This window comes from Akebia trifoliata, chromosome 7, assembly GCF_017979445.1.
Source record: "Akebia trifoliata isolate Shusen 1 chromosome 7, ASM1797944v1, whole genome shotgun sequence".
Lineage (NCBI taxonomy): Eukaryota > Viridiplantae > Streptophyta > Magnoliopsida > Ranunculales > Lardizabalaceae > Akebia > Akebia trifoliata.
In genome coordinates this window covers 20,489,354-20,511,445 of record NC_141381.1, presented here as the reverse complement: position 1 = coordinate 20,511,445, position 22,092 = coordinate 20,489,354, and the positions used below count along the sequence as shown (strand labels likewise).

Genomic DNA, 22,092 nt, shown 5'->3' with positions numbered 1-22,092 from the left:
TAAACAAGCAAAAGGATCATATAAATAAGATGTATGGATTTTTACCCTTGAGTAGTACAAGGAACAAAAACAAGGAGGAACTCTGTACATACTTGACTTGAGCATGCAAGACTGCTCTTACCTACTGAAATGTATGTATATAAGTAATATATATTTTTAATTAAGCATTCATAGAAGGAAGATATACTAAATAAAAATCACAATACAACCCAAAACTGTGATTATCATCTACTTCCAGGATATACTTGCCAGTTTCTGTAAAGAAGACGTGTTTGTAAGCATCTTCAAACATGTATCAGCACAGTTCCAAGTTCTTCTTCACCAAAATGACTTCACAATATTTCTTGTCTGCCTGCTTCAAAAAACCTGAAAAAAGGAGGAGAAAATAACAAACAAAATAAGTTGTTTCTCTTTTAGTCAAAGATTTATACCCATCAAGGATTGATATAAGAGACCTTTCATTTTTCCATTCAAGCCACCAACAGATGGAGCCATGTAAGACTCTTAAAAGATAGGTGTTGTTCACGGCCAATTAATAATCACCACATTCCTTTTTCTCACGACTTGGAATTATCTTCTTGGCCAGTTGGAGGACCTTTTGTATATATATAATATTTAACAGGAAAACATTTTGGGCATGTAAGGAAAGCAACAGATTTAGCTTATTTCTGCAGATGGTAAATGCGTGGTGGTCCATAGAAAGTTACCCACCATGCCAGCCATTTGAGGCAAGCCTAGCAGTTCTCGGGACTAGCTGCAGAAGGCAGCAACCTAGATTTTGTTTCTTTTGCACCTGTTGTTGCTCTTTCTTCTACAGTGATTGTATTTTCCTCGCCTCTAGGGTTCCGAGTTCCACAGTTCATCCTCTGGACTTCCTCTCTTGTGTAGATGAAGATCTTACGAACCATGCTACAAAATTCCCTGTTCAACACGGAACCAAAAAATGGTTAAGCAGTTGATCATGGAAAATATTCAACCTAAAGTTTGCACTTTTCAAATGCATAGGAAGGCAAATGGGGGATTAATCAGAAAAAACAACCAAAAGAGGGGGCTTGTGAATACTAACTTCCAGGGGTCATCTCCCACAAGCATCATATCATCCTCATCATCAGTGTATACAACCAGCCAACTTTTGCTGGGTGCCATCAATTCACCGTTGAATTCAAACATCTGATCTAACTCAATGATCAGTTCATCATAGCCATTGAACCTGGTTAGGTCCACAGACCTCCCAAGAGCAATCCCCTGCTTGTGGACCTGAAATCAACACATAGGTAAGAACATTCATTAACAATTCAAGATACCCAATAATTACAAAAGAAATTAGAAAAGGAAACAAAACCTTTGTGCAACTCCTGGTTGAACCACCCTGAAGTTTGCTCTGAGCATCTTTAGAACGCTGCTGAATAACTTGATCGTTACCCACATGGGCCGTATCAGCTGACTTCGATCCCTTCGAATGCTCCGAATGTTGGTCAGACTCCAATGCCTGTGTGTGGTGTAGCACAGGATTGATATGGCTTTCTGGTTCATGTATCAAATTTGTATGTGATGGCGACGGCTCTGATACAATTGGGTTAGCAAAGAGAGAAATTCCGAAGAGTTTGCAGTTGCCATCACCCTTGGATTTTACAGCCTCATGCTGTTGTAACAAGGCAGGTTGCGGTCTTACCCCTCTTGGACGATGTAGAGTATCTGAATGAGATGGCGAGAGCAGAGGCATCAACCAATTTCCTTGATATGGCTCAACCCCGGGGGGGCTCTGCAGCGAGGAGTAATCGCTTAACCCACCATGCCCAGTAGTCCCCAGTTTCTTATAAGATGTCTCACCAACTTGTGCAGGAATCTTCAATTTAGGGTCCAACATGTTTGAAGGCATCATGGGCCATGTGCTCATAAGCAAGTTGAATTTACCTTCCTGGTCTTGAAACTGCTTCTTCAAAGAATTATCCTCATCTGGGGTTTTGTCAACAAACAGTGGAGATAATCCATGAGAGTCATTGGGGGATCGAAAACCTGATAGTAGATCTGTATATGTTGGTTCTTGTCTCACTAGAGGTGCCCAGTTATCTGATTCAAATTTTCTTCGACTAGAAACCATATCAATCTTCTCATCATCTAGAGAGGGAGGCCACGCAATAGGCTTCTGAGAAGCGTCCAGCTCATTATTTTCAGCAAAAGAGCCTCTCAATGATGAGGTTTCTTGAGCGTGTAAGACCCTTGAAAACCCATTTACTGGTGAAGGGTCTACAGTCAATTTTGATGGACCTAAATACACAACAGTCAGTTTTAGAATGTACTTAGCCTCTAAGCGCTGCCAATTAATTAAAAATAAATGACAAGGAAGATTATGTACTCCAGGGAATAAACAATGCAAATTGTGATATACCTTCCCTTGCAAGAACAGAGGAATCGGGAGTTGAAGACACCATGTTTGCACGTGGCCTTTTCGGCCTGGGAATTGGAAGGGTATTCAGTGCAGGAGCCAAAGCAGGTTCTATTTTCCACGGAGAAACTCTCTCTGGACGAGGAACAGAAGAAATTTCATCCCATCGCACCTGGAAACAGTGTTATAAAAAGTGTTACAACATGCCAAAGAACCGAAAAGGCACACCATAAATTGTAGATGATACTACCTTAAGGCATCTCCATTTTGACTCAGGCCACCTGTTGGGATCAGCATCCCCGATGCCAACTATGGTGCCTGTAAACCTGTTACATAGACAAGAAAAGATCTTTCAGGAAAATCATATTTTTATGTGTTTGAGCACAGTGGGGTAATCCAAAAAAAAGGCTCTAGCATATTAATATGTAAGCAATTGTAACCAAGGATGTCATGGAGCAGAAGTTATACCTCTGCTCTGGAGCTTCTTCACCTTCGAACCTCATTTTGAACCTCATCCCTATAGAATAATTGTTCTTAATAGACTCCATATATTGATCAAATGGAACAATAAACTCAGCAGGGCTAGTCCTGGAACATTTAGAATCATAGTTAAGGTTGTACAATTGTATGACTATATATAATTAGGGTTGGACAATTATTCCATGAAGATGAACAAAAGTACCTAAATAAACCACATACCTAGGTCTGTAATAGACCGTGAACATGGTTCCCGTCGAGACCGCATGCAATGCTGTTGCAAGTACACCAAGGTGCATGCTGTGACTAGATATGACTGAAGATGGAACATTACTCTGTTGTCTCATAGCACGTCTTACACCAACACGAAGTTCCCCATTTTCACCTCTGGAAACCACAATTGGTCCCAAGTCAGACATGGATGAGAATTTGAAATCAAACTGAAGATTATGGATAAAAGAACCGACCTGAGGAAAATAAAAGCATCCCCGGCCACAAGCCTTTTAGAACTAACAAATACACTCCAGCCACTTTGAAGTAGGTGCCTCCTGGGTTGACCTGGCATAAAAAAAACATGTGTTCTTCCAATCAATTTTCCTAGATTCTATAAATTCAATATTAACAAGATCATGAGCAATTATACACCTAAAATCCACACGCTGAAAGGCTCAAGTACATCTAAAACCATCCATAATGGCTCCTCTCCAAGAATATCAATTTTTTCACCTATGCTATGACTACTGTTCTTGATTTAAGTGTGCGGACAATGGAATATTGATTGAACTAAGATCATGTTCTCACACATATGCAAGCATGTTTTAATAAACCTAGATACAGGGTTCCTTTCTTTTTGAACGGAGTACCTCAGACTAACATATTCCAAGCTTTATTGAGTCATTGAAAAGATTGGATTCTACTAAACCTTTGGAAGAATCTCCAATCCTATTGAGTTTGAATCAGCTGAAAATCACAGTAAGTGGTAAAAAAATATTTGAATGCAAACATCAAAGGGTTCGTTGCCTCAGGATTCACACAAAACAGATCTCAAAGATCATTGAGATCTATATCTAGGAAACAACAACAAAGCATAAAACATGCATAAACCTTCACAAGAAAAATATAAAATGATAGGAAAGGAAAACAACTCTACCCCTAAAAATATGTCGGAATCGCCACTCGATTCCATGCAAATCCTTGGCAACCAATTCCTGGGTTGGAGGTTGTCGGCACATATCCTGTTAAAGACGAGAAGGGAACCAAGATGAAACACTTTTCACAACAAACGACACCAAAGAGAATTAATTGGAAATATAAATAGAGTCAGATCAGGAACCCAACCAGTGGGGGTAGGCATTCATCTGCATGCCGCCTCAACACCGAGAACCCACCGTGGGTGCTCGTATCAGAGGCCGTTAGAGTCTTACAAAATGAATGCACATGAGACCGCGGCTGTGGAGGGGGTGGCGAATCCTTCTCCACTGAATTCTCATCTTGCTGGCAAAAAACATAGAGATTGTTAAGGTGTTTTTATTCCAGCATACTTTTCCCTCAAAATCAAAATAAAATTACAGAAACCCCAAGAGCAAGAACATACATTATGTTCGGGATGCAAAGTCACTTGTGCAAAGACCTCATCAGTGTCTGCCTCAGCCTAAAGTGAGAAAGAAACTTCATTAAAATGCCACAAAAACCCTAAATCCTAAAACCCTAGAGGCCCTTATCGTTATAAAAATTAAAAACACCCATAATTGGACCTGAACATGGAAAAACCGTAAAACCCCAATACATGAAATTAAAGGAGTACCTTCAATAGAACGTTCATTACACGGCAGAGGATCTTAGATGGTAGATCATAAACAGGCATCTGTTGGTCTGGAACCTGATTCGAGGCTTCGACCTGGATCACAACTCGAAAATTCCCTAATCAATTATAAAAATTAAAATTTTCTTCACCCACATACTACCAGAAACAGAAACATCAAAAATCTGTATGAAAAAAAGCACTCTTAAAAAATCTTTCTTTTGAAGAAAAACAAGCAAAATTCACCTAAAATAAAGAGTTTGGTAAGAAACAAAACAAACCCACCTAAACTAAACTCTAAATTCCTCAGAATTGCTGAAACAAACGTACCTGCTCGATGTGTCCCTGAGGAAAATAGAAAACCCTCTCTCCTTCGCGAGGAACCGTCACAAGAGGACCAGCACAAGCATGCCAGAGCTCTGTATAAAGCGCGTCTTCCTCACCTAACAAAATCAAAAACCACAAAACACCAGAAATCAAAATCACTCATTCAAACATTAAGGAATATCAACCTAACCTTCAAAGATCCAACCGATTTTTACCTTTCCCCGCAGAAGAAACATTCGAGCAACGTCTCTGCGACTCTGGAACTCCGTTACTCGTGATTCCGTTACCGTTACGCTCATTACAAACCGAAGAGAAATTTACTTTCATCGAAAGTTCAGGAGAAGCCATTTTTTTTTTTTTTTTTTTTGAGAAATTTCAACACAGATCTCTCTTCTGCAACACCTCCACTCAATTTTTCTTCAATCAGAAACTCTTTAACAGCTTCAAAAACAAGGACTAGAAACAACAGCTATCGATTAACCCTAATTTCGCGAAAATCCTCCAACAGAAGAAACTTGTTTCGAAACCCTAGCTTGGATGACTAAGCCGTCTCTGGTTCTCTGCAAGCGATTTAACCATTTCTTCGATCTCCTCCTCCTCATCTCCCTTTCAGTCTCTATCTCTCTCTCTCTTTATCTGTGTCTCTATCTAACTTTCTCTCTCTTCTGCAACTCTCTCAGACTCTCAGCGAGAGGTCCAGCTGCCACAACCTTCGTACAGTAGTCCCTCGACTCCAAGACCTTAACCGCGGTTCAAAAATCTAAGGTCAGTTAAATTTAACTGGAGAGGTAACCAGATGACCCGGTCACCAAAACGGTCTGACTCATTGTATCCAACCGGTTGACTGGCATATCGTATTAATGAAGGTGATTAACACTGCCCTTCCATAGTTTGATATTAGAGAAACACCCGTGTTTTCAAACTGATGACATGCCCCTTGACCTAGGTTTTGTAATAGAACCTCAATGAAATGACTTTGATGCCATTCTCTTTAATCTCATTTTTAATGTATTTTAAACAAAACCCTCCAACTTTTTACTTAATACTTCTCTTTAAATCATGTCTTGTTCTTTGAAGTTTGAAGATTCTAGATGAGTATTAAAAAGCTGTACTTTAAAAAGGTTGAAGAGGGTTAGTTTTGGATTTTAGAAAATGAAAGTAAGGGTATTTGAGTCATTATATTTAACTCTTTATTACAACACCTAGGTCAAGGGATCATGTCATCTTTGAATGCCTTGGGATATTTCTAATATTATCCAAAATATGAAGGGTTATGTCAAAATCACACTAATTAATGAAAGGCGGCTGTACATAACCATTCCTCATTGGGAACACAATTTAACGCCGTTTTCTTCCCAAACGGAGAAGACGGAAAGTTGTTCTGGTATTTGGGAAACGCTTTTGTCGTGGGACTAATAGGCAGGGCTTGTTCAATTAACATCCGAGTTGACGATCGTTAACTATAATAATAAAAAATATTCTTCAACGTTTGACCCAGACTATGCTAACTTACGCTTTCTGCGTAGACCACGTGTCCTACGTTGGTTGACGAGGCCTTTCTTGCGCCGACGGTACCATACCACGAAAATGAAACGTACTTATCGTGAATTTCTCATTAATTTTTTTTATTTATTGAAAGATAGATAACGCTGTTATAAGTTGCCCCCACCTCCATTACTCTACTGGTTATACTATTTTAAGAAAATATCACTTTTAAACTGAAATTTTAATTTCTTTAACAATAAATATCATTTCAATTATATTTTATTAAACACCATTTTAGCATTTTCAAAACAAACACTTTTAACATAAAATTCCATGATTATAAATTAATTACCAAAAAAAAAAAATCACTTTTAAAGTAATAATATTTAAAAAGAGTTCATTTGTTAGGATTACTCCATTATTTTAATCAAAATACCCTCAGAGAAAATATTTTCTGTAACATTTTTTTTTTTTTTAAGTCTCTATCATTTTCAATTTAGAACTTTCCAAGAATCCTACAAACAAGAAGGAGTGTCTTTCTCTTTACCTGTTATTAATATATGATTCATTTGAGCTCTCCAACAACCCTCAAGTTTCAAGGAAAAATCATACTTAGGATCGATCCACTCCAAGGCATCTGGATTGTAATTGTTGCATAGTGAAAGAAAAAAATGAAGATAAAACTTTGAAAAAACATCTTGACACTAAATAATTTATTTGTTTTAAATATATAAATTGTCGATGGTTGCAGGTTAACAATAAAAAAATCGTCGAAAATAGATTATTAGGTTTTATTTACAAAATAGAATATCTATGAAAAGATGAAGTTTCAAATTAATGCATAGTTGTCTAAGGTCGACGACTAAAATATATCGAACCTTGGCAATAATCAAAGGTCAAGATTTCACGTTGCAACATGTTTTTTGATAATTGTACAAATTGATGATATTTACCGCTAATTTGCAATGATTAATTTATGTTAATTTGATTAACATAGCTTAATTAGTTGAATTTTCTTTCTTAGAGGTCCAAAATAGGAGAAAATGTTAAAAATAGATTTTTAACTGATTGAGTTATACAACATTTGAGATTGATTTCTAAACAGATTAAATAGTTTGAAATGATGGGAGGATTGTTAGTCATGCTTTACAATAATTATTATAAATATTTGATTGCTAATTTATACTTTTTTAATCTAAGTTAAATTCATTGTCATGATTTGGTAGTACTATTGAGAGATTGAAATAGAATAATTTCTTTTTAGGTTTTTTTTTTTGTTTTTAAATCTTTCTTTAGTTTTTTTTTTTTCTTTCTTTTGTAATTTTGTCAAGTTGAAAACGTTAGACTTAGCGCTTTTTGGGAGACAATCCATTACTTATCAGGAGTTTTAAACTATAGTCTTACATGATGGACCTGATGAATTGAGTTTTATGGGTACATTCACTGCAAACCCTCACGAGTCAAACTCATCCACTAGAGTATCATAGGGGTTTAAGGGTTTGTTTCATAAGCTAAATGCACTCGAGTTGCCTGTGAAAGTGGCACTCTATTTATTTTTCTTTATTTTTTTTTATCACTTATCTTATTTGAGGACTATCAAAATGTTGTTGGGGTGTGATAATTATGCAAATTAATGATATTTACCTTTAATTTATGGTGATTAATTTATGTTAATTTGATTAACATGATCTAATTAGTTAAATTTTTTTTCTTGTAGGTCTTGAAGGTTTAAAATGAGAGAAAAATGTTAAAGATAGATTTTTAGTAAATAAAACATGCAAAATGGTGGAGGAACAATTATGAGATAAGTTAAAGGAAGGGCTAAAGAAAAAATAAATAAAAAATTTTAAAAAGTGAAAATCTCTACACATTCTCTTACGTAAATAAAATAAAATTGTATATTATTTTCTCTTATTCTAAAAAATCTCATACATCTCTCCCTATTTTTCTTGTTTTGATTTCTCTTTTTTTTCTCCACATGTTAAATTTTCTTTCCTTCCATATCCCTCGTCTTGTTTTGATTTCTCTTTTTTTTTTTTTTCTCTACATGTTAAATTATCTTTCCTTCCATATCCCTCGCCTTCTATTTTAATTAATTTCTATTTTTCTCTATTCTCTTAAAATTATTTATTTCTCTATACTTCTAATTTTTTTTTTCTTCTTCTCCTATTTTCATCTTCAATTTATCTCCCTCTTTAATTTCTTTTACTTTATTTTTGTACGTTTTTTATTCAATAATTTTGATGGACTCATCTATGGAGATTATTAAATAAAATCTTAGTTAAGATTAAGGGTAAAACTCGAACATTATAATTTTATTTCGATCAACAATGGTGGATTAATGTTTATATTTTTTTGGATTAATTTAAAGTGAATTAATTATTTTTGTTTAATTCTATATCTATAAATTATTTTTAAGATTTTATCTACAATCATCACATTAAATATTTCAAAAAATTTCTTAATTTATTATAAATAATTATTACATTGATTGCTTAAGGAATCCCTGTAGTATGTAAATGTGCAACACGTGGAAACCTTATATTTTTTAAAATAATTTTTAGTTTAACTATTATATCATCTGATTAAGAAGAATTTTTATTCAAATCGAACCAAGAAAAAATGTTGAATGAAAAAAATTATAATTTTTTAATGGATTCATGATGCCTTAACATTTTTTTATTTTTGTTTTAAATCTTTTAATTTTAGCTTCATACGAAAGTGTAAAAAAATCATATTTTTCATAGTTTAAGTCACATCTTCTTTCACCTCATTCGTGTTTTATTTTAATTTTTACACAATCCCCATGGATTGACCTTGAACTGTCGAGATTTTACTACTTCGCTACAACCCTACACTTGGGGTATTTAACCTACACTATTTCAATCGTAGCAAATTTTGAGCGTTGTGGTCAATTGTTCGAATTGAAGAGAATTAGGGAAGTACTTTTATTTTTTTTACTTTTTTTAGTTTTTTTTTATTATACATGATTTTTTATTTCATAGTTCTAAATTTTTTTTCTCTTATAAGAGAGATATTTTGAAGGTAGGGCAAATAAGAAGATCAAACTTTTTTCAGGACTAATTTAAAAGTAGATTATGACTAATTTAAGTTTAAATTTTTTTAACAATATTTTTTACTCATTATTTATTTTTATTTATCTAGGAAGGTCCGGGTTGTAATACAATTAAAGACGGAGTAATAGTTGGATACAACTATCTCAGTCCCTTGGATTCATATACCGTAATTGGTGTCAATGGTCCAGGTCGACTCAACAAGACATCCCCCTTCTAAAAGGAGAGGTAAGTATCTTTTGACAACCATGCCTTCTCGTCAATGGGTTTATATTGTCTTTCTCTAGTTATCAATTGTACATATCGAGTACACCGAAATCTTTAGATTAATGGGCACCTTACAATCACACACAATAAGATAGGGATTGAATCTCATCACCAACTCTTGCTCTTCAGGTTTAATAAAAATTGACTCACATCACTCAGCAACCCTAATTAAAATTTATGTATCTGAAGATCAGCCTTCACGCTCATTAGGAGAAGTCCTACTTCAAGTTGACCCAACAATTTTTCTTAATCCTTAATTAGTGTCTAGCCAATACTAAGGATAGCAATTGTGCTTTTAGCACCACCCTTTTCGTCTAGTTGAACAAAGTAGCCGATTTTGGTGTTAGAAATCTATGTTGGAAGGCTTGTTGCGTAGTTTCGCCCAGTTAAGAGCAGTCTAATTACTATAATCCTATTAGTTGCTAGGTTGTCTATTTTTTTTCTTTTTTGTGATTCCCTTAATTAACTTCGGAGATAGTTTTATTTTTATTTTTATTTTTGTCTTTGTTAATTGCATAACCATTTTGGAGTAGGATCAACCAAATCACTTACAAAGGATTGAATTGATAATTTTTATTGAAAGTAAAACTTAATTAAAGATAATCCAGAAAATCATAATAATATGACTAATTTGAAAAATAATCATGATGATCACGAAGTTCGGAATGATGTGTCAAAATCTTTAAGGAAATATTTTCAACCTACAAGAACATTTATTCCTTGTACAATTTTTCCTACTAATACGAGAACCTTTGACTTGAAACCAGAGGTAATCCAGTTACTTCCTAAATTTCATGGCTTAGACTCTAAGAATCCCTTACTTGCACCTTAAGGAATTTGATGAGGTATAGACAACCTTATGCTACGTCAATATGTCTTTAAATGTAGTAAGACTTAGACTCTTCTCATTCTCTTTGAAAGAGAAAGTCAAGGCATGACTTAACTCCCTTAGACCAAGATCCATTGGAATTTGGCAAGAGATGACTAGAAAATTCTTGAAAAAGTTTTTCCCTACTCATAATATCAACACACTTAGCACTTGTTAATTTTTATTTTTATTTTTTTAATTTTTGCTTCATACGAAAGTGTGAAAAATCATATTTTCATAGTTTAAGTCACATCTTATTTCACTCTATCTGTCTTTTATTTCAATTTTTACACAATTGACTTTGGATTCACAAGATTTTACTATTTTGTTACAACGTTACACTTGGGATATTTAACCTATACTATTTCAGTCGTAGCATTTTTTCAACTCAAAAAAGCTAAAGAAGCTTAGATTTTCATTGATCGTCGGGGCTTCGGGGCTCGATGTTATATCGTAGAGCCCATAATAATCAGTAATCGTTGAAACTCGACATTGTAGGACATTTTTTCAACTCACGAAATTAAAAGAAAAACTTAGATTTTCATTAGTTCATGAAGCTTAATGTTATATCATTCAATGATAATCAATAAGTGTCGAGGCTTGAAATTGTAATACATTTTCACTAGATGTTTTAAGACATTGGGTATCATTCCACAAAAATTAAGGCTTGTTAATGACACTATATAGAGAAAAAGACTCTCTTTTGTTCAATTGATTGTAATGAAGAGAGGGAGTAACTTCAAAAAAAAAAAAAACTAGTAAAGAATGATTAAATAAAAATTATGTATAAAGGTATTTTGGTCAAAATACTCAAGTCACTACAGCAAACAACCATGTTTTGATTATTATTTTAAATATGGACTATTTTTTGTAATTAGATTATACTTGTAGAATATTTATGTTAAAAATCCTTAAAAAAACAACGTTAGTCAAATAGTCATACTTACTCGACATAGGTTTCAAGAATATTATTATATCATTAGTGTACATAAAATATATATATAATATGGGCAAAATTATGTAGTATGTAAGATCATACACTAATGCATGTGTCATTTTGAGAGTTATATGCAGCGAAAGTTAAAATCAATTACATGCAAGATTTAGATAGAGCATACAGAAGTAACATCGCAAGATGAGATATAATCCTATGAAAGATGTATCCAAGTTCACTTGTTGGGAATATTCATCTTTCTAATCAAGATAACAATCTAAGAGCATAACTACAGACATAAATCTCGAAAAAGTATAATCATGAATCCTTATGATAATGGCTAAATCATGGGAATGACATAACATAAGGAAATTATTATATTAGGATTTATGAAAAGCAGCCATATAAATTGAGATAGGATATTAATTTAAAGTCTTTTAACCGACTTCTATGACTAAATCATAAACCTAACTTAAACATCAGAGACTTTTTAGCAAGTATCATATTGTTATCGACAAGAGACTTTGGATGCAAAAGATATTAATGATTTTGAGGTCTCAAAGATCATAAGAAAATCCCTCCATAGATATAAATTCTTTTCTTTGTATAACAAGCATACATAGATCTATAACGGTTGTGTTTACATATTGAACACAAAGTGTTTTATCAATTAATTATTACTTAGTGATTTTCTTTGAAGAAAAAAAATCCTAATATAAGATTGTATTTCCTTTTTCAAGAATCAGATAGAAAAGTTTAATATTTGCAAGAAGGGAAAAAAAGTCATTCCTTAATCGATCATATTGAATAGATCTACCTTAATTTAATAAAAATAAATCTAATCGGATACTAAAATCACCACCTACTTCCCTTATCTTTCTTAGAATCCTTAGAACCCATTTTCATATTCTTTTAAGTTTATTTTTTTATCAAAGTAAATACTTTATTTATGATCTACCCTTGTTCTTCTCTCTTTCTTGAAAATCCTAGAGCACACTAAACAAAAATAATTGATTAAGAATGATTTTAAATATCTCCCAATTAAGAATGATTTATAATTATTCTTTAACAAAAAAAATTGGTGTTTCAATATAACTTTTGGAGTTTATTATTATGACTATTATATAAACATCACTTTGTATATTTGATAATTCCTAAGTGTGAATGTGTATATGAGAAGAATTACAAGCTATGATTTTCTCATTTTCAGATTCTCTTACACTCTTGAACAAATTTAAGGGAAATTCTTCAATTTTTGGATTTTATTTGATAATGAGAAGCTCTTGACACCAAGTTCTCAAGAAATCTCACCAACTTTAAGGGTTTTTTTTATAGTGAAAAACTCTCGACGCTAATGTTCTCTAAAAATCTTTCCAACTTTGGATTCATTTGATGGTGAGAAGTTTTTGAAGCTTTGACATATAGTCACGGGCCTCAATAAGATTAGGTAAATTGTGCGTTTTGAACTATACGATCATATATTTGAGTTGAAATTCATTCTTGCATCTTTATTACAGTGAGCATGATAAACTTTGATTCATCAATCTTGTCTCTAATTAGCTTAGGTAAGAGTTGAATGCTTTTCAAAATTTCATTTCAAGCTTCTAAATCCATAATTTGGATTTATTTTTCTCTAGTTTTGGATGCATGGTATTGGAGATAAGAATTTGATTTGGTTTGGATTTGTGTTTTATTTATCATCTTGAGTGGAGAGAAGGTAAATGCTTCGACAGTCTCTCTTGCTAGGTTCACCTATGTCAGCTTGTTGAAAGTAACGACTATCTTCTTTTCTGCCCGTTGTTGTAGACGTAGTCCATGAAGGACATGGTGTCGGGACCTATACACATCGTTCGTCACACCCTAGGAATTGGTTTCGCCTAAAACTTTGGATCAATGATCACTCATTCATTGTGTGTACTACTAGTGCCACAAAAGGTTTTTGGTGGTCTTATTGGTGCATACCACGGTGGAGTAACATGGAGATTTGATCCAACTAAGTTCTAATTAGTTGTATTTCATCCAAAATTTGATATAACGCTCTATTGTTTTAAGTCATAAATCCATAATTTGGATATATTTTTACTAGATTTTGTAATGAATGTTGATTTTCTTTGTTCCTCACATTTTCTAGATTTATTGGCATAAAGATATGGTAACTTTATGATTCAATTGATCATAAGAAAATGTATTGATTTTTTGCCCCTTTTAAATCAACTAATCGTAAGTTTTTTTTAGTGTTCAAATTGCACCTGTATACCTATTTTGATATACATTTAGTCATTCATTTAGGTAGATTTTGATTTTCTGAAGTTATATTGGTTAGCGTCATCAAGACTTCTGATCTAGTTGTATAGATCAGATCTAACTTAGAGCTTATTTTTGTTCTCTTTTCTTCGATCTCAAAAGAATTTGATTCTTCTGTAAAATTTACCGATGAGTATTTTGTTTTTTCGTTATTTAAGATTATTTACTTCTCAAGTTGCCTATATCTCTATATATTTTTTGTAGATTTGAATTTAGCATTTTTATTTATGTTTTTGCATGTTTGTAATTTTGGTTAATATTTCTACTCTTTTTTCGATCTTTTTTATTATTTACTAAAGTTCGCTCGTGCCTACGGGACAGGCATTTTCTTTGGGGTTTATAGGGTAAAAATAAACAAAAAATAATGAAGTTGGAGTTGTATTATTAAAATTTATTATGATTACAGAGGTAAAACATGAAAACGACTCAATAAAGTCTAAATTTTCAAGTGATTCAATCAAAATTGACATAAATTTTTCAACGTAATCTTCTTCTGTTATTTTCTAGCGAGAAATAATAATGACTCTTTTCAAATATAAAGGACATTTGATTGATTTGTGAAATATCGTTACGTTTTCATTACATATGTTGATTTTGATATTTTTATCAGTATTCGAATTTTTGAGTATTTTCACTGCAAACCCTTACGAGTCAAATTCGTCCACTAAGATAACCTAGGGGTTTAAGAACTCATTACATTTGCTAAATGTAGTCGTGTAATCTACGAAAATATTTTCTATCTTATTTTTACTTAGGACTAACAAAATTTAGATTTGGGAGTGTGATTAGGACCTAGAAAATCGTTTCTAGGATCTTATTTATAAGGACTTTAGGGATTAATTATACACTAAATCCCTTAAATAGACATAATTCATTAATAAACCATATTTATTATTGTTTTCGAATAATTTATGATTTTTTTGCCTAATTTTGATTATTTATTTGTGATAGGTAAAAGTCGTGAAATCCAAATGATTTTTTTGGGATGATTTAGACTTGTTTAACTTAGGTTTACTTTCTCTTCAATCTTTGTAAATAAGAGTTTTATGCTAATTTCAGGCCAAGATTAATAAAAGAAGCAACATTCTCCTTTTTATCCTTTTTTTTAATTTATTTTCTTATTATATTTTCTTTTATTATACTTGTAATGATTTATGACTAAACCTCTATTAGAGAGGTCGATGAAGCCTGAGAAAAATTATCTCAGATAGTTTAATTTATTTTTATATGTGCTTCATTGTTTAATTTTGATGTTTTTTTGTTAAGTGTGGCGCCCTGCCAAACACTAACACACATCCCCATGTCAGATCCCGATGTACTAGGTGGCACCTCGAAATTTTGACATGGTCTCCTCTGTTTATGTTAGTATTCCAAGGCGTTCAACCTACACCTGATAAACGACATATAATCCTGCATATATACATACAAAATATCATATTAACGGAAGCCTATATACATCTAATAACGTACAATAGATCAGAGTGCGGAAGGATAAACAAAAGATAAGATTATACAAAAATTCCATACTCTAACAAAAATCCTAACACTCAATATAGAAACCATAATACTTCTAGACTAACTGACATCACTAGGGGATATAACCCCAATACTCACCCAGTGATAAACTCTGGTTGTCTATCTGACCCACTAGATGATCTTCACACGTTGGTTCTACGCCCGCATTGTCAACTGCAGGCTCTGAAGCTAAAAAAATGGAAAAGGAAAGGGTGAGTAATAATGCTTATCTAGTAAGAAAAATAAACAATTTCTACCAATAACCCCTCCTAACATGAACGAATAAGCATACTAAATCATTTTAACAATATAAAGTTTTACAGAAGAAACTACAATAAATTGGTACATATAACCAAGGATAAGCAATTAGACATTTTAAAACTGACATTACATCAATCAACATTACTCACTATAGCATTTTCTTTACATACAAATCTAATCGATCAAATGGAAAAATAAAATATACATTTCATTTTATATATCAAAATAAGGCAACAGATACATAGTACACTATGGTGGAGTATTGGAATTAGAAAGTTGGGATTCATGACTAGATCGCTCCCTAGTCGGGACATGATGTTAGAATTCTTCTCTGACTTTTAGTTCCTGATTTTGTGGCCGGTCGCTGCACTTACATCGCTTGGTTGACCATTTATCCGGCTCAGGCTGGCTGTAAGACCAGACCGTAAGCAATGGGTCTCTTTTTGATGTGTCAAAACGTTCAACTACTATAGATTGTTAGTAATCACTAACTAATCATCTTCGTCTATGCCTATCAGGCGTACATGTGATTCCCAAATATAAAAATCATTCGTATACGATCACCTTTACATTACAAGTTTATTAGTAAAGATAAAGAGGAATAACCTGGATTCCAGTTGTGACTCCATTCTCATATACGTCCCATACCATGTATGAGCTTGATGGTCCCTACCGTACATCCCAGGATAGTACACTACTCCAAATAATATGACGCACTATCCCTTCAGGCATTTACAGACTCTTTAATAGCTCAGAAAATAACTATATATATATATATATATATATATATATATAATTTTCTTTTCTTTGAAAATAAATCAGAAATTTTCTTTGAAAACAAATAAGAAATTAATAATATAAGGTTGAAAATAGATATCTAGTTTCCAACTATGCAACTGTGGCCACCCGACCTAAAATAAATAATAGAACGAAAAAGTAAACAGCGTATCGCGCTAACAAAAAGTAAATAAACATGTAATCAGTAACACTATCCCTAGATATCCATTCACCAACCTACACACAACATGACAATGTAAAATGTAGACATCACCCCTCGAGTGTGACTTTGACATTTTATTATTTCATACCCTTTTTCCATTTTTCCAATTTTTACAATTTTCCATCTTTTAAACAAAATATTCATTTTCTGATATTCATCAACTCAATATAATTTCATTGAATATTAAATCATTTTTCCAACTATAAAAGTCATTTTTTATCAATAATATTGAAAAAGTATAAAATTTATATCAAAATGGGGTCCGAGCAGTGCACAGGACCCAACTGACAGAAATAACATGTTGAAATATCCTACCTACGTATAATTTGTTATAAAATACAATTAAACATATCAAATATGCAAGTTCTGGTGTGAATTTGAAATAACCAATGGAATTTTATATTTTTTGAAACTCATCACAAATTTTTAATAAAATCCTAAATGCAATTTTCACAATTTACGATTATTAATAGAAATTGAGAATTCCTTACTATCTCTGTGCGAAATGATCGAAGCTTGTGCGAAAAAATCGAGGCAAACGACAAAAAAATTGAGCCGGACCGAACTTCGAGACGATTGATTTTTGGATCTAGCCCGATGGTTTCGAAGATCTCGACGTCGTCGTCCTTTCTCCCTTCTACGATGGAAGACGGTTTGATCCCGAAACGGACTAAATCCGAAGTCAAAATTTTGAAATTCCCGTATATAAATACGGCTAATTTTTGAAGATACGGGGTGAAAAAGAAAGTTAAATGAAAAGAGATTGGGTGGGTTTTGTAGAGAATATGGCTGCGGACGTTTTTCCCTTTTGCGTCGATCGACGACAACGAGTCGTTTGTCGTGAATCTGAAGTTGAAGTAAAAAAAAAGAATTTTTTTTTAAAATTTCGTTGGCTGTTTTGGACGGGTTCGAGAAGACGAAGAATAAAAAAAAAAGTTAAAAATTTTATTTACATAAAATTTGGGACGAAATCGGTATTTTACTTACTGTTTTGATCGACGATAACTTGACCATCCGGACTCCAAAAATGATGAATGAATACTCTATTTCGGTTAATTTTTCATTCTGGATCTAATAGTGTACTCAATTTTTGTAAATTCTATCTCTAACAAAAATTTACATTTTTGACCTGAGGTGACCCCTAAAATTGACGTCATTTTCGTTTTTGATGATAATTCGACTTTCTATACTCCAAAAATGACAAATAAATAGTTTATATTAAATAATTTTTTGTTACGAATTTAATGGTATAATCAAATTTTAATAATTCTTGCTCTAGTAAAAAGTCACTATTTTAGCCTAGTCCGACTCGATAATCGAGGATTTTACAATTTTTATGTTCGGACTCGTATTTGAGAGTGCTTACAGGGTAAAATATGTTTTTCGTTCATTTTGAATCCAATGATAAGATCAGATTTCATTAAAAATGATCAGAACAAGGTCCTACAATTTTACCCTAATTCCCACTTTCAAGATTTTCTCAAAATTTCACTATTTATTTTTTCTCGAGATACGAATAAAAAACTCAGGATTTTACATTAAGTATGAATCATCAGATCTAATATTTATTTTTTTTAATTTTGATAGTTTAAGCTTGGATAAATTCAAGTTAAATTATGTCTTGTTAGGGATATTATATTTAATCTTTTGATTTCATCTTATTAAATCTAATCACAGATATCAGACTTAGTATTTGGGTTAACGGATTTAATCTTTTGATCCAATAACATTAGATTGTTATTTGGATCAGATAACAAATGACAAATAAAATAATAAAATTGATTGTTTTTTATGGATTCGATCAATCTAATCATTTAAATAGTGAATTTATTTTCTATTTATTCTTGTTAATTTAAAGTTATTTTTATTCAATTTTATTTAGTTACTTTAAACTATAATTGTTTTAAGTCAGAAATTGTTGATCAACGTTATCTTTGTAGATTGATCTTGCTTGTCAAAACTTATTATTTTGTTCTTTATTTTTATTTTTTAATTTGATAATCTGCACCAAACACCATTCATTGATTGGTCATATCTCATGTGGTTATGGAAACATGAGATATTATTTTCATCAATTTATCATTTTTTTATGACGTGAACACAACATAAGATTGGAATTACTGGTCCATCAAACAATGAAGAATATAAGTTCTGAATATCCATCCACCAATTAGTTGATCAATCATTTATCTTTCTAGTTATGTAACATAGTGCATCTTTTTATAAATATTTAAGATTTTATGGCACCAATCAAATTCATATCATGATTTTGGTTGAGTAGAAAATACTCGAAAAACGTGATAAAATAATAAACATTTAAAGTTGTGAAAATTTGACTAAGTGTCAAAAATGAAATTTTCAAATGTAAAATGAGTTTTTGAAAATGAAAATCTTAATTACAAGATTTGATATTATATAATTTTTGAAGCTTAATTTTAAGGAAAATGTCATAGAAAATAGGAATTGAAAATCTGATAAAAACATCGAAGTCTACATTTTGTTCTTAAATCGAAAAATTAGATTTTGATTCTTTAAGATTTTAATTTTTAAACAATTTCTATTATTTTCAAATGGGGGGTATTCCCTTATTTTCATTAATTAATTACTTTCAACTAAATGGTATACATTTACTTAAATATTTATAATGAAAATAAGATGTTGAAATGTGTTTGACACTATAATGAAAACATGTATGGAAAAAAAATAGCAATTAAAGATTGCTATTCACAAAATATTGATCAAGACATTATAGCAATCGGAAGGATGATACATACGTTTTTCAAAATTTATTCTCAAATTTTTTCTAAGAACTTTGCCAAAACTTATTTTATCCTATTTATTTCTTAAAACTTGTAAGTTAATTAAAACTACTTATTTAACTTAAATAGAAATAAATCTATAAAACGAAACGCCTAAACATACATGATTCAAATTGAATTAACTTTAAATAAGAAATCTCAATAAAATACATTTGATAAATTTATGTTTATTAAAAAACTAGCAACTAAAAGGTAGAAAGGAAGATTTTTTACTTGCTTTGCGTATTCTACAATGTGATTTCATTAATAATGACTCCCAAAAATGCTTATTTCTTAAAATTCAAACTTTGATCTTCGTCCCAACACAAGTTCTCCAGCTTAGAGTGAAGATTACGACGAGGCAAAAAAATTTATCTTGTTCACAGACTCTCGATTTTTGCCCTAAAATGTTTGAATTGTTGCTTGAAGATCTAAGGTTTGAGTGTTCTATATTGGAAAAAAAGAGAAATCTAATTTTCTCTCATAAGTTTAGTATTTATATAATACCAAAGATGTAATGATAATTTATGTAATAATTTTCTTTTGTTAATAACTTAAAGCTCGAGACTCCAATTTATGTTAACTTTATATATTTTGGATAATTTTTCAATATAAATGTAATGGTGTACAAAGATTTTTCTGAAATCTCTTTTATAAAAAACTCATTTTCGATCGATCGTTTGTGCATATTTATCGAGGCATATACTAATTTCTCTTAAATGTCCTCTTCAAATATTTTTATAAAAATCAATTCTAAAAATTTATTAACAATCAATCACCTTGAAATACAAAATAGTTTTTTAAGACATTATACTATGTCTACTTAAATTATCAAAATGATACTATTGATAATGGATTGAGTGAAAAGAATGATACATTCCTGCTTCCTTATTTTAATGATTGAAATATATTTGTTTACATCCAATTGAAATGAATGCATTCTCACAACTTAATTGGTGTTTAATGGTGCATTGGAAGTATTTTAGAGTGATAATTACAGTATTCAATGGTGTTAAACACCAAATGCCCAATACCTCTAATATAAATATTTTCATCATAATTTTTATGTTTTAAAAGATAAATATAATATATGACAATTTTGCCCATAAAACATTCACAACTATTAAAATCAATAGAAAATCAATCATCATAAAACATTTTAAATTTATTAATGATTATTTCCACGATTAGCTGTAAGAAAACGCTTAACATCTTGAAAGTCCAAAAATAAAATACCTTCATTACAAAATATTTCAAAAAGAAAACTATGAAGTTCTTACTCTATTGAAAATTGAAGAAAGATGTATATGTTCTTGTTATATTGTATTTATTGATAGTGTGGGATTCATAAGTGAAACTGGGAAAGGGAAGGGAAGATGAAATTGAGAAAAAGATAATGAGAATGGAATAGTTTAGGAATTGTAATTGGATACTACATAACAGAGAGGATCTTCTTTTTTAATAAATCGATGTAGATGTGGCATATTTAAAAAATGTAAGAATTAATGTTTTGCGAGACACAAGAATAGAGGATTTAAAATAAAATTGAAGGTTTTTGAGGATTTTCTCAAATATAAAATATCTATAATACATGGGTTTGGGGTTTACGGTCTACCCAATAAAAATATATAGTTATTTTACCTAGGGATTATCGTTTTAATAAAATTTGTTAATTTACTCTAGAAAACTCTATTAGTGACAGAAGAAAATGAAGACCACTTCTTTACTAAATAAACAATCTCTCATGTTCATTCCCCTAAATTGCCACATTGCATACTATTTCAAGTCTGATATTCAAGCTAAAAATTATCCTGATCGACGATTTCTAATTGTAATCCTGTTTTATTAATGTCTTAAGGCCTCTTTTAATAAAGAATACAAATTATTAAGGAGATTAAATACATACATACATTTTATTTATTATTTTTATGATGAACGTTACGAATCCGTAGGCCTCGCTAGTAAGTGCTAGCCAATTGGTCTCTTAAAACACCATATCTCACCAAAATAACTCAAGTACATGTAATATACCACAAACTACACACACTAGGTAAGTAGGGATAAATTCATGTGGGTGGCCAAGAGGAAGCTTGATCTTAAGACCTCTTTATTTTTTAGGATGCCCGGCCATATATATACATTCCTGTTAAAGTGAATGAGATACATCATATCATTACCAATGTGCCACATCATAGTGGAAAAATATTATGCGCTTTAGAATATTTAAGGTCATTATCAATTACGATTTTCTTATTAGAAAAAATATCGATCAATTAATATCTTTGTTCTCTTCAAAATTATGTTAGCTTTTTATATTTTTGTTGTAACTTCTTTATAAAAATCTATTTGGGTTCTTGTAATGATCATCTAATACAATAGATCAAAGTTATAAAAAAAAATTCACATGCTAGGATTTTCATGAACTTGAAAATGAAAATTCATAGATTATACATGATCAATCTCATTAGATTTGCTAGTAATACTTGTTATAGATGTTTGTATCAGTTACATGTATCACATGTATTCTTCTACTATTTTTTTTTTGTATTATTCCCCAACCTCAACCTAAAACTATTAACACTTCTGTTAGATAAA

The 22,092-nt window shown here is 31.5% G+C and overlaps 1 protein-coding gene across 1 annotated transcript; it reads right to left on the bottom strand.

The window, feature by feature from the left end:
• Positions 1-5,749, bottom strand: LOC147398364 (auxin response factor 2B-like). Its single transcript, XM_086447546.1, has 15 exons — positions 5,207-5,749; positions 4,995-5,107; positions 4,668-4,760; positions 4,458-4,514; positions 4,202-4,357; positions 4,014-4,098; positions 3,331-3,421; positions 3,086-3,250; positions 2,855-2,974; positions 2,637-2,712; positions 2,390-2,558; positions 1,343-2,268; positions 1,067-1,257; positions 712-921; positions 1-366 (listed from the first exon to the last, which is right to left on the bottom strand). Exons 1-14 carry the CDS (start codon positions 5,337-5,339, stop codon positions 735-737), a joined length of 2,562 nt encoding a protein of 853 aa, XP_086303672.1. The 5' UTR covers positions 5,340-5,749; the 3' UTR covers positions 1-366; positions 712-734.
• Positions 5,750-22,092: the final 16,343 nt, after the last annotated feature.

Excerpts from the sequence above, each read along its gene's own strand:
- LOC147398364 (XM_086447546.1), bottom strand. The coding sequence starts at position 5,339 with ATGGCTTCTCCTGAACTTTCGATGAAAGTAAATTTCTCTTCGGTTTGT. Across the intron at positions 4,099-4,201 it reads ATGAATGCCTACCCCCACTG|GATATGTGCCGACAACCTCC; the intron begins GTTGGGTTCCTG and ends CGTCTTTAACAG. Across the intron at positions 1,258-1,342 it reads CAACCAGGAGTTGCACAAAG|GTCCACAAGCAGGGGATTGC; the intron begins GTTTTGTTTCCT and ends TGTTGATTTCAG.